At 36.3% G+C, this 13,847-nt stretch overlaps 1 protein-coding gene across 34 annotated transcripts in view; it reads right to left on the reverse strand.

Moving 5' to 3' along the window:
- The window catches only part of DENND4A (DENN domain containing 4A), a 132,997-nt gene that overhangs the window by 41,533 nt on the left and 77,617 nt on the right, over positions 1-13,847 (reverse strand). For all 34 annotated transcript variants that reach the window (XM_054667690.2, XM_063795168.1, XM_063795179.1 and 31 more), the window contains 5 exons: positions 5,198-5,331; positions 1,978-2,113; positions 1,410-1,616; positions 885-1,013; positions 174-315 (listed from right to left, as the gene is read on the reverse strand). In XM_054667690.2, the coding sequence (XP_054523665.1) occupies positions 174-315; positions 885-1,013; positions 1,410-1,616; positions 1,978-2,113; positions 5,198-5,331 (748 nt within the window). The remainder of the gene's footprint in view (positions 1-173; positions 316-884; positions 1,014-1,409; positions 1,617-1,977; positions 2,114-5,197; positions 5,332-13,847) is intronic.

Below are 13,847 nucleotides of genomic sequence, written 5' to 3' on the forward strand. Positions count from 1 at the left end.
TTTAAACAGAAGTGAAATCTGGTGGTTTTTAAATGGGAAGAGTAATATAATTTGCTTAATAAAACTAAAAACTAAAACATTCAATATTTTAAAACTATTTAAAATTTCTAAAAATGTAAACTGTAGCTAATCAATTAATTTTGAAGAACAAGTAAAACACATACATCCCTTACCTGAGAGAGTTGTTTGTGATAAGTGTGCATGCTTCTTTAAAGCTCTTTTGAACTGTGTTACTCCTAAAACAACATTTCTTACTTTTGTCCAAAGAAAATAGCCACTACGACTTCTTGAAGGCCAGGTACTTTCCAAAACAGCCTATTCATTCAACAAAATAAAGTAATTAGTAAAATAATTTTTATAAGTGAACATATATTGGTTTCAGAATTAAGCTAAAGAATATCAAAGTAGGCCAGGAGTGGTGGCTCATGCCTGTAATCCCAGCAATTTGGGAGGCTGAGGCAGGTGGATCACTTGAGCCCAGGAATTCAAGACCAGCCTGGGCAACAAGGTGAAACCCCACCTCTCCAAAAAATATGAAAATTAGCCAGGCATGGTGGCACATGCCTGTAGTCCCAGCTACTCAGGAGGCTCAGGTGGGAAGATCAATTGAGCCTGGGAGGTCAAAGCTACAGTGAACCATGATTGTGCCACTGCACTCTAGCCTGGCGCTAGAGTCTCACAGAGTGAGACCCTGTTTCAAAGAAAGAAAAAATCAAAGTAGATTGTATAACATAAAAGAGAACTAAAGTCTTCCTTGATTGACAAAATGTATTTTATATACTCTAAAATAAATGCCAAATAACCCCCTGCATAAATTATTTTTGCCATTAATGTTGCATAATGACAAAAGTAATACTCTTTATCCATTAAACCAAGGTATTTACCTTATTATAATAACCATAAGTAATGGCATTGGGGTCAATACCAGCTTTCTGCATTTCAAAAAGCACTCGAACTGCAAGCACTGGCTGATCATATTGTCCACAGAGTTGCATAAGAATGCGGTAGCATACCTGAAATACAAGTTCAAAATTGTACAGAAACACAGATGTCACCATGTACATAAATCTAGAATAAAATAATGCATTTTAAACAATAATTGTGGCAGGGCACAGTGGCTCATGCCTGTAATTCCAACATTTTGGAAGGGCAAGGCAGGTGAATCTCTGGAGCCCAGGAGCTTCTGACTAACCTACAACACATAGTGAGACTCTGTCTCTACAAAAAAATTAAAAAATTAGCCAGGCGTGGTGGCACATCTGGGAGGCTAAAATGGGAGGACTGCATCTCTTGAGCTCAAGAGGTTAAGACTGCAGTGAGCCATGACTGCATCACTGCACTCCAGCCTGGGTGACAGAGTGAGACCCCGTCTCAAAAAAATAAAACAACAACAATAAAATAATTGTTACCTCATCAGGTGGATCCATCTTCTTTGACTGCATTTTTTTAAGCACATCATATGCTGTTTTCAGAGCCCTGACTTTTGAATGACAGACTTTCACATAAGCTGGGAGACAAATAAACCACAGTCCATAACAGTGGCGCAGTAGACACCTAGACCACATCTGAGGGATGGAAGAGTACCTCTTTGCAATTTTATGGGCTGATTTAATTTCCTGGAAAAAATATAAAGATCTTACTAATAAATTTATGCACTTAGGCATCTTTATTTAACTGAGTGCTAAACAAGTACAAGTCACATGCTTTTATAATGTTTCCATAACAAAATATGTCTGTAATTAATGTGTTTTCAAGTTTCTTTTTGAATCTGTATTAAACAGCATATAAAATAAAATTCTAGGACAAGAGAACTAGTTAATTTCTTGAAGTCAGATTGCTCCATCTTCAGAGTGCTTTGGTGAACATAATAATCTAGTAATAGTTATATATGAAGTGATAAAGCATATTACGGGAGGATAAATATCCAATTTATTTCTTGTTCTAAAATTTGATTACATGAAGAATGCGATAAAGTACCTGTTTTGTTCTTCTGAACATGGGCAAAGGGCTATTAGGACTACTTGATTTTGAAGGCAATTTGTTCTTCTTTGCTTGTAGAAATCCTTCAGGTCTTTCAAATAAATTGTTCCTAAGAACTGGAAATCCATTATAGCTGTTTTAGAAAAAACAAAACAAAACAAAAAAGAGTTCTCAAGCACACATAGATGATCATAGTGGTTACAGGTTAATATAATTACGACCAATAACTTCTTCACATAGAATTTAACTATCTTTCTTTGTCAGGCTGTGATATACACTCAACAAATATTCATGCTAATGTTGCTCTTCTTACTATAATTAGAAATGTAATAGCCAAATTCAGACTCAAGTTAGTTTTTGAGGAAAAGGGAAAAACATAAATGAACATGACATCCAACTCCAAGGTAACTTAAGCAAACTTTTAAAAGTTAGTACTCTTGTTAATACATAGCAAACATATTAGAAAATATGACAGTTGGTAAAAGGCCTACCAAATTAAGACTCTTTCAGAAAGGGCAATCATTAATGTCATTGCTTTGGATTAACATATTTACTGTTGAACCTCCCTTCTTAGAAAGATGCAAATAACAACCTTAGGTTTAGCATATTAGCACACCAGGCCTTGCTCTCACATTCTCATGAATTGGTTTGTCAGGTTAGCTAGTGGGTTCAGGGCATCATTTATGAGAAAGAAAATTGAGAAGGCTAAATAAGAGGAAGAAAAGGTTAGAACAGGTGCTCTATTAGGAGGTAAACCTAATAAGGGTGCTAGACCAAGATGCTCTGGACATTTCAAAGCTAGCAGCTAGGCTGGGTGCAGTTAGTGCATGCCTATAATCCCAGTTACTCAGGAAACTAAGGCAGGAGGACCGCCTGAGCCCAGGAATTCAAGGCTGTAGTGCACTACGGTTCTGCCAGTGAACAGCCACTGCACTCTAGCCTGGACAACATAGTGAAACTTCATTAATAAATAAGTAAATAAGTGAAAGGGCAGTTAGGAAAAAGATATGCTGAAAGAAACCAAAGCAGCCCCCTGAGCAATACACTTAACCTGTTTAAGAATACTATATAATATTTTCTTAAAAGCATACAGTTTTAATTAAGAAGAAACCTAACTATAATAAAAGAGGGTAGACAATATTTTTTACACATTACTATAGTCAAATTCCATAGAATAAGAAAATATTAGTAATGATTCAATGTTGAGTAGGAAACAGCAAAGAAATCCAGCAAAACCATGCCCCTTAAAAAATTCATTGTATGTATATGATGAGATAATAAGACCATTTTGTGTGTCTTATTTCAAATGCCTCATTATTTTACAAAGACAATGTAAGTTTATGAGTAATCTCTTAGGAGGCAGACTCTGTGCTCATTAAGGACATTTATGGTGTTTTCCCAATTATGGTAATGACTATACCAAAATTATATTGGTAGTCTGAAGAAAAAAACCGACAGATTCTTAAAAAACAGAAACGTTTTCAGATAAGTAATTTTCTTTTTATTTTATTTTTTGATTTATGCCTGTTCCATCGCCCAAGCTGGAGTGCAGTATCTCAATCATGGCTCACTGCAGTCTCAACCTCCCAGGCTCAAGTGATCCTCCCACCTCAGCCTCCTGAGTAGCTGGGACCACAGGTGTGCAGCACCACGCCCAGCTATTTTTAAAAAATTATTTATAGAGATAAGGTCTTGCTATGTTGCACAGGCTGAAATAATGTGGTTTTTTTTGGAGATAGAGTCTCGTTCTGTCACCCAGGCTGGAGTGCAGTGGCACGATCTCGGCTCACTGCAACCTCCACCTCCCTGGTTCAAGAAATTGTCCTGCCTCAGCCTCCCAAGCAGCTGGGATTACAGGCACCTGCAACCATGCCTAGCTAATTTTTGTATTTTTAGCAGAGACAGGGTTTTCACCATGTTGGCCAGGCTGGTCTCGAACTCCTGACCTCAAGTGATCCGCCCACCTCAGCCTCCCAAAGTGCTGGGATTATAGGCATAAGCCACCGCGTCTGGCCAAATTTTCTTAGAGTTAAAGGACTAAATCTAAAAATAAAATTTAAATTAAAAAGTTAAAACCAAACCATAGAAACACAGAACTCGAAGTGACACATACCAAAAGACAAATAAGCATAAAGTACAAAAGAGATTAAAAAATGAGAACTTGTTTAGAAAGACAAAGAGAGGAAGAGAGAAATTAAGAGAAATATTTTAAATATCTTTGACAGAAGACAAAGACATTTAAAAAGTGATACAAACATCATCATCACTGGATGAAGAGTAGAAATCAAGTGGTCTCTGATTAATCAACATTCATAAACATCTATCACACCACTTTTTCATCTGTAAAAGGAAGAATTTAATCCAAGTCATAAACAAAGATGTCTTGAAAAATCCTTTTTCAATGAAAATAACAAACCATGATTCAATGGGTGATAGATGTGAAATGGTTTTTAGAATCTTTAAACAAAGTAAGAAAGTATTATTGGAGAATTAAGAAATCTTTTAAACTCTAAAAGAAACTACAATTTTAAGTAAAAATAAATGCATATTGGGAACTAAATAATGCATTCACCTCTATCATAGCCCTTATTTTACTATGCTCAGGACTTTTCTCTCTTCTTCACTAGACTTGAAGGCAGGGACAATATATCATTTAAGTCTATATACTTAGCACAGTGTCTAACCAAATTCCCTAAATTAACAATGATCAATTCTAATAATTCTGAATTTCCATGACTTAAAACTCATGAAAAAAATTAGTAACTTAAAAAATTATATCGTACAAATCAAGGCCACAAAGATTGGCTCTAAATTAGATTTAATCTTTTTGTAAACCAAGGCTATATTAATCAATCTGTGTATGAGATGAAAAGAGGAATTGAAAGTGAGGAAACCAGCTTTAACGAAAAAAAAATCAAAATTCTAGTGCTGCATTTGGCGTGGGGAGTCTAACTGAATGTAATCAACATTTACAAGGAGAGATACTTATGCAGACATCATTAGAGAGCTTCCCAAGTCTATATTATGCAAAATTACATATGTTTTCTTTTTATACCTCAAAGCTTAATAATGGATGTGGGATAAGCTTGCTTACCACCTAAAAATTAGGGATCTGTAAAGTTTGGATTTTTGAAAATACCACAGTCCTTAGAAAGCTACGTCACAGATGATGGATTGCTTCTCTCTTTCAATCTCAAACATTCTGCCTCTTGAATACCTGTACTGTAAAGGGGGTTCTTCACCATTGGGTAGGTGGGGGATCTCAGGTGGTGTTACAAAAACAGTGTGTTCACTTTTGAAAGATTCATCCAGTTCTATAAGTCGTACTTCACCGCTCTTGTCCATATCCACCTAAAGGAGTTTTAAAAACATATATTAAAAAAGCCACATTGGTTAGCCAAGTGTTCATATAAAGGGAAGTGGTTAAATAAACCATCTGCACAATGGATACTAAACAGCTATTAAAAAAGATGAGTGAGCAAGTTCTCTACGAGTGCCAAAATAATTAAGTGAAAATAGCAAAGTGCAAACTGTAAATAGTATATTACCTTTTGAATAAGGGGGAAATACACACACACACACACATATATATATATATTTTTTTTTTTTTTTGAGACAGGCTTGTTCTATCGCCAGGATGGAGTGCAGTGGCACGATCTCAGCTCACTGCAACCTCTGCCTCCCGGTTCAAGTGATTCTCCTGCCTCAGCCTCCCAAGTAGCTGGGACTACAGGCGTGTGCCACCATGCCCAGCTAATTTTTGTATTTTTAGTAGAGACGGGGTTTCACCATGTTGGCCAGGACGGTCTCGATCTCTTGACCTTGTGATCTGCCCGCCTTGGCCTCCCAAAGTGCTGGGATTACAGGCGTGAGCCACAGCGCCCGGCCTTTCATTTTTGCTTATATTTACATAAAGAAATACTAGAAGGATACTAAGAAAAGCACCTATATGAGGAAGAGGAAAGGAATAGGGTAGACAAGGATGGAATAGGACCCAGATGAATACATACCTTTTTATATTTGAATATACCTTTTTATATGCAAATGTTTTGCATTTGAATCATGAGACTGTAATCAAGAAATAATATTTTTTAAATCCACGTACATGTGTGTCTGTGTGATAAGAATAGTGAATTCTATATATTTTTAAAATTTATACTAAATATAACAAATTTCCCTAAGCTCTTTCAGCACATGTAGACGTATATTTGAGTTAAACTCTAGTCACATCAATATTGAAAGCACTTTGGTAGTACTATTTCCACTAGATACTCGATAGCACGGTAATATCCAGAAAAAATGAAAACTTCATAGAACCTAAACTGCCCCACAAGAGCTCATAAACTAAAAAGAATAATATTGATATTAATAAAAAAGGATGTTATACATATGACAAAACACATTTCACAGAACTTTATTAGGTTAGAAATATCACATACCATGTGGATTAAGTGGAAGAGCAAGAATTATTAAGTAGTTAAACCTTTAAGATAAGGACTTAGGGCAGAGTATACCAAAAAAGAACAGAGATGAGTTTTAAAAATTTTCTAACACTTAAAGGAACCAATACATTCAAAAATCTTCTTATATAAATTATTGATTATAATTTCACAGCATTATATGCTATACTCTCTTAGATTAAATAATGTTTTTAATGGTATATCCATACAGTGAACTAGACAAAAATTAGGACACGATTCAGAATTATAATAATGAGAAAAACATTTACAAAATAACAATAAATGAGAAAAGAATCAGACTACTAAATCGTATACATATTATGATTTTTTTTTTGAGACAGAGTCTTGCTCTGTCACCTAGGCTGGAGTGCATGGTGCAATTTTGGCTCACCAGAACCACCGCCTCCCAGGTTCAAGCAATTCTCATGCCAAAGCCTCCCAAGTAGCTGGGACTACAAGTGCGCGCCACCACACCCAGCTAATTTTTATATTTTTAGTAGTGACAGGGTTTTACCATGTTGGCCAGGCTGGTCAGGAGCTCCTGACCTTAGGTGATCCGCCTGCCTTGGCCTCCCAAAGTGCTGGGATTACAGGCATGAGCCACAGTACCCAGCCTATATATTATGATTCTTAATGTTTTTTTTGAGACAGGGTCTTGCTCTGTTGCCCAGGCTAAAATGCCATGGTGCAATCACAGCTTGCTGCAACCTCAAACTCCTAGGCTCAAGTGATCCTCCTGCCTTAGTCTCTCAAGTAGCTGGGACTACAGGCACATGCCACCACACCCAGCTAATTTTTCTTTCTTTCTTTTTTTTTGGTAGAGATGGGGTCTTGCTATGTTGCCCAGACTGGTCTGGAACTCCTGGCCTCAAAGCAATCCTTCTGCCTCAGCCTCCCAAAAATGTTGAGATTACAGGAATGAGCCACCATGCTCAGCAAATGTTTATTTATTTAATAGTTCTCACTCTTTTTTTAGCAGCTTCTCCCTCTCCATATTGGTGCCTACTTTCCATTCTCTAGCCATATTGTTCTCATAGAAAAGTGTGGGGTCCAGGACAACTGCTCTAGTTTTCGGTAAAGTCTATACAAATATTAAAATTTTGCACTGTAGACTCAATAGCTTGGTAAAAGATACTTCCTTCTACTTATATACCAATAAAATCTCATTTTAACATTATAAAAATAGCCGTGCAATAAATCCTACATTTATCAGTTGGACATCTCTGTCTTTTGGAAAGCATGGTGACATCTGTCTCTATCGAGAGAAAAAGAAATCCAACACCCACAGCAGGATAAAATTAAAATAATTTTCATATTCTCTTCATATTTTCCCACAAGACATTAATATGCTCAGAAAACACTGGAAAGGGATTCTTGGGAAACCAAGAAAAAATCTTACCAGACTATTTGTTACACAAAACTGACTTTAGTTAAGCACCATCCCACAGGAACAGATTGTAAGGATTTAAAATATAATCATATGAAGAACAAGAACACATGGTTCTTAAATTAGTCATAAATGAAACTCACATAATTCTCATATATTGTTTTTCTTATTTCTATTCAGTATTACCCGCTCCAGCTTTTTAAAGTCGGTCAAGTGTTTTGTTTGGATATGCTAAGACCAAAAGAGTTAATATACCATGTGAGAATAAGTGAATAATAGTACCACACGTCTAATTTTTGTTCAATAGTAGTCATGAACCATATGAGACAGTTAATGTATATTTAATGTTATTTATTTTCTATAGCTAAACTGCCAGAGGTAAGAGGATTTGTTCACTTAAAAACTTAAGCTCAAAGTTACTCAACTAAGGAATAACCCTCACAAAAATTATTCTTTTTAAAGTGTTACTGACATTCAGAAAACATATGCAGATGAATAGTAAGCACTGATTTTTTGTGAGTCACTTACTATGGTATCAAAACATGAAAGGTAGTAACAGCATTGTATAATTATTTACATTTCAGAGAGTTCTAGCTAATAACACCACCAGGGATACAATTAACCTCTGCTCTAACTACATATGAACTTTATTAAGATACATTTTGAGCCGGGCACGGCGGCTCATGCCTGTAATCCCAGCACTTTGGGAGGTCGAGATGGGCGGATCACCTGAGGTCGGGAGTTTGAGACCAACCTGACCAACATGGAGAAACTAAAAACACAAAATTAGCCAGGTGTGGTGGCACACGCCTGTAATCCCAGCTACTCGGGAAGCTAAGGCAGGAGAACTGCTTGAACCCAGGAGACGGAGGTTGCGGTGAGCCAAGATCATGCCATTGCACTCCAGCCTGGGCAACAAGAGCAAAAACTCCATCTCAAAAAAAAAAAAAAAAAAAAAAAAAATATATATATATATATATATATATATATATATAATCTCGTGACACTTTATTTTCTCTAATAAGAGTCTCTTGAATTATAACAAAGCAAATACAAGTAATTATGTTTTAATGCATTAATTTTCAGTTTTGATTTTCTGAGTAGTCATTAAAATCTTTATAATGTTAATTCATATATATAAGTGATCTTTTGTTGGATCTAGATTTTGAATAGATAAATAACATTTTAGGAAAATAGTCTACCTAGAAACAATGATTATACATTTAATAGAATTTTCTTTTTCGAGACTTCTCAGAATTCATAATCTTTAAGCAATGATTCCAGTCACCTTCTGCATGGACTACCATCACATAAACAACAGGTGGCCTACAGAAAATCCTAGACAACATAATGTAATAACCATGAGTACTAAGATATGCTCCTTAGGACGTAATACCCTAGTTAGCAAAATTACAAATCTTGTATATCTTAGATATTAATATTTCTTTAAATCATGTGACTTAGCTAGGAATCCTGAGTTCTTAGCTAAAACAGAAACTTGTGAATGGGATACATAAAATAGGCCAAAAATAAAAGGGAACAATATAAGACTTCTCTCTTCTCACTGTTATTTGGATTCTGACAACCAATTCAGTGTTCTCATGTGGATTAATAAATTTATTGGCTAAAGCATGCTATTGGCAAAACCTTGGTTACCAATTTGGTCCCTTATGATTCAGTAAGGTTCGCACAAGGAACAACAGTTACACAAATGTATGCCACTGTTCGTAAGGGAAGCTCAGTGAGAACATATATACAACCAATGGAAGCCCAGCACCTGTGAGAAAATCATTCAAAGTTGGTAATGCCAGACAGAAACATCATCTTTATACACAAAAAAAACCCCACAATTGTTCCTATAAAAAAGAATGTAGAGGAATTATTTTTTAAAGCACACCTTTCTATTTATTGCCAATATTTAATTTTATAAGCACTGATATGGTTTGGATATTTGTCTATTCCAAATCTTATGTTGAAATGTAATCCCCAATGTTGGAGGTGGGGCCTGGTGGGAGGTGTTTGGGTCATGGGACAAATCCCTCATAGCTTGGTTCTGTCTTTGTGGTAGCGAGTGAGTTCTCTTGAGATCTGTTTTATTTAAGCATATGGCACTTTCTACCACTCTCTCTTGTTCCAGCTCTGGCCATGTGACATGTTGGCTCCCTAGTGGCTCCCCGTGGCTTTCTGCCATAACTGTAGGTTTCTTGAGGTCTCACCAGAAGCAGATGCCAGCACCTCGCTTTCTATAAAGCCAGTAGAACTAGGGGCAAATTAAACCTCTTTTTTTTATTAGTTCTCCAGATGCAGGTATTTCTTTACGGCAACACAAGAATGGCCTAACAGAAGTGCCAAATAAGGCAAACACAAAACTTTGCTTAAAATATTGAAAAACAAGTTCTTGGTATAATACTCCAATGAAGACAAAACTGTCAAAGAGCTATGACATCTCTTCAAAATAAACAGGTTTTCACCACGAGCAGGGGCCACTCCTATAAACCCAGCACTTCGGAAGACTACTACAAGAGGATCACTTAAGTCCAGGAGTTCAAGACCAACCTGGGCAACACAAGGAAACCCTGTCTCAACAAAAAATTAGCCAGGCATGATGGCATACGCCTGTGGTCCCAGCTACTCAGGAGATTGAGGTGAGAAATCACTTGGGCCCAGGAGGTCGAGTCTGCAGTAAGCTGAGATCGTGCCACAGCACTCCAGCCTGGGTGACAGAGAGAGGCCCTGTCTCAAAAATAAAAAATAATAAAGAAAAAAAACCAGGTTTTCAAAGCTTTATAGACCAGAACTCAACATACAAAATGCAGGGTTCCACAAGTCTGTTTGTAAGTAGGTTATTCAAAATGTAGAAAATAAATCTTCCCCCAAAACAATGTACTTTCTGGGGTGATGAAAATATTTGGAACTCATGGTTACATGGAAATATATATTTGTCAAAACTCATTAAACTTTGTACATCAATGGTGTATCTACTGTTTGTATATCTCAATAAATTTGATTTTTTAAAATGTCTTAAAAAGTGGTTAGCATATTATTCCACACACACAAAATTAATACTTCGTTGTTGTTGGTTTTTGTTTAGAGACAGGGTCTCACTACGTTGCCCAGGCTAGACTCCAACTCCTGGGCTCCTGGCTCAGACTCTTGAGTAGCTGGTACCAATTGCTCTTGGGATTAAAGGTGCACACCACCATGCCCGACTTATAAAAATTTAACACGTATTTATAGCAAAACACTGCTACCATTTGAAGTATGGCTAATCACCATTTATAACAGTGTTTCTATGGGAAAATGAATTGAGAATTTTAAGCAGGTAATGGCATGTATCCATCTTTTCCCTATTCCAAAGCATTTTCAAGAAAGAACTAGGGATGATATTTCTGGATACTTTGATTTGTTAATTCCCTAACAGCACCAGAAAGAGTATTTCTCTGTATCAATCATCCCTCAAGTGTTCTAAATTGATGGAAAAGGTAGATGTCTACAAGGCTCTGAATGTGTTCCTGTTCATATGTACAAATCATTCAAAAATTGAACATTTCTGTTATGAAATGATAAACCAAATGAACCATTAATCTATAAACGTGAATAAAACCCAGTTAAAGGCAAAAACAGTCATAATATTTTCTTTTTAGTTTATACAACACTACTCTGAACACTATGATAGGCAGCTATAATTATTTCTCCTCAAAACATTTTAAAAACATACATAAGAAAACAACATATAAAGACTAAATGACTAAAGTCACAAGTATAATAGTCAAGATTGAAGTACTTCTGATTCCCAATGTAGTATGTTTTTCCTAGTACACTATTTTCCTATTCATAGTGAGAATCACTTCTCATTTTTATATGACACATTTGGTACATATTTAACAATCAGTAAGGCCAATTTTATGTTAAACTAAGAACTGAACCAATTTATGAATATCAAGGGATGAGTTGTATTTTGGCTGTTGTGTTAAAAAAAAAACCCACTGATTTTCTTTCACAGTAACATAAATTTGAAAGTGATGGACTTCTTTAAATAATCTTAACGTTACAAATTGTTGTGATCATATATAATAAAGCTTTTATTTCTTCCTTTTTTCTATTATCATGGCCATAACATCATGGATACTATATACCTATTTAAATACAAATTTACAGGAAAGTTTAAGCATAGTATAAGTAACTTCTTCCCTTAATCTTTGAGAGTAAGCTGCTGAGCTGATGACCCATCATCACCCCTGAATACTTTTATACTTCCTACAAAGACATTCTCCTACAGAAATACAATCATCTGGGAATTAACATTGATACATTATTACTGGAAATCAACACACTAATACATTACTACTACATACTCCTCAAACCACATTCAAGTTCTGTCGATTAACCTAATAATGTTATGCCAAAAGGATCTAGTTCTTAACTAAGCACTGCATTTGGTTGTCAAGTCTTCTTACTTCACTTTAGACAAGTTTCTTCTCCATTTTTACTTTATTTTCTTAACCTTAATACTTTGTAGATTACAGAATAAGTATTTTGTAGAATATCATTTAATATGTGTTTGGTATTTCCTTGAGATTATATAGGTCATACATTTTTGCAGGAATATTACAGAATTGATGTTGCATTCTCATTGTAACCTATTAGGGGAACACAATGTTGACTTGTCCCGTTACAGATGATGTTCATTTTGATAACTTGATTAAAATGGCATTTGTCAGGCTTTTCCACTATAAAGTTACTCTTTTCCCTTTTGTCATTAATATGCATTTTGAGGGAAGGTCCTTAATAACTATGTAAGATCCTGCTTCTCATCAGATGACTTTCAGTTGATTGATATCTGTGTACACTCATGGTTTCTTATTTTACTCAATGGGCTAATCTGTTACTAACATTTGATGCTCAAATTGTCCTAGATTTGCTGTGGAAATCCCTTCAAATTGACTTCTGTGTGTGTATTTTGTTGTAACATGTCTCATCATTCTTAGAGCAATTCTTGGTTTTCTAGCACAAGATACTTTTGGGCTTATCGCCTAATAATGTCCTTGCCCTAAACCTGGGGCTGGCCATTTCTCTGAGTCCTGATTCTTTTAGTGGAGAATGGTATTTAGAAGTCAAAATCTATACATTAGGTGTGCTTATTGCTTTTGGGGTGTGGCTGCATCCAGGTCCTCTCAATGTACAGAGGTAGGGAATATATGTGTATATACACACAGACACATATACTTACATCTACATTTATTTCTATATCTATCATTGAAAACCAATGATATACAGCAAATCTCCAATTCTATTCCAACACTATGGGGTTCATTTTAGTTTTCTTCACTTCTGTATTTGTAAATCTCTTCTCTCAATAAGAAACTTTATTATCTTTGGCCGGGTGCAGTGGCTTATGTCTGTAATCCCAGCACTTTGGGAGGCCGAGACGGGTGGATCACGAGGTCAGGAGATCAAGACCATCCTGGCTAACACAGTGAAACCCCATCTCTACTAAAAAAAATACAAAAAAATAGCTGGGCGTGGTGGCGGGTGCCTGTAGTCCCAGCTACTCGGGAGGCTGAGGCAGGAGAATGGTGTGAACCTGGGAGGCGGAGCTTGCAGTGAGCCAGGATCGTGCCACTGCACTCCAGCCTGGGTGACAGAGCGAGACTCCATCTCAAAAAAAAAAACAAAAAAAACCCCAAAAACTTTATTATCTTTAATATACTTATTTGATCAATCTCCCCCATATGTAACATTCTCCCATCTTCACCACCACCCCTCTCCCACACAGATGACTTCTTCACCTTAATGTGGTTTTGACAACCCCCTCCAGACCAAATCCTGCCCCACCATGCTGGCACCTCTCTCATCTATATGAAACTCTGACATCTCATTTGCTTCCCTTGCTATCCCCATGAGGACACTCTCCTCACCCTGCTCAGACTCTGACACTGCATGTTGTGCTCACCTTTGTATGAGTGCTCTTCTCATCCTGTTTAGGTTCTGACACCCTGTAGCAGTCCGCCCCTGAACAT

The sequence above is a fragment of the Pan troglodytes genome, chromosome 16, assembly GCF_028858775.2.
Source record: "Pan troglodytes isolate AG18354 chromosome 16, NHGRI_mPanTro3-v2.0_pri, whole genome shotgun sequence".
In the NCBI taxonomy this organism is placed as follows: domain Eukaryota; kingdom Metazoa; phylum Chordata; class Mammalia; order Primates; family Hominidae; genus Pan; species Pan troglodytes.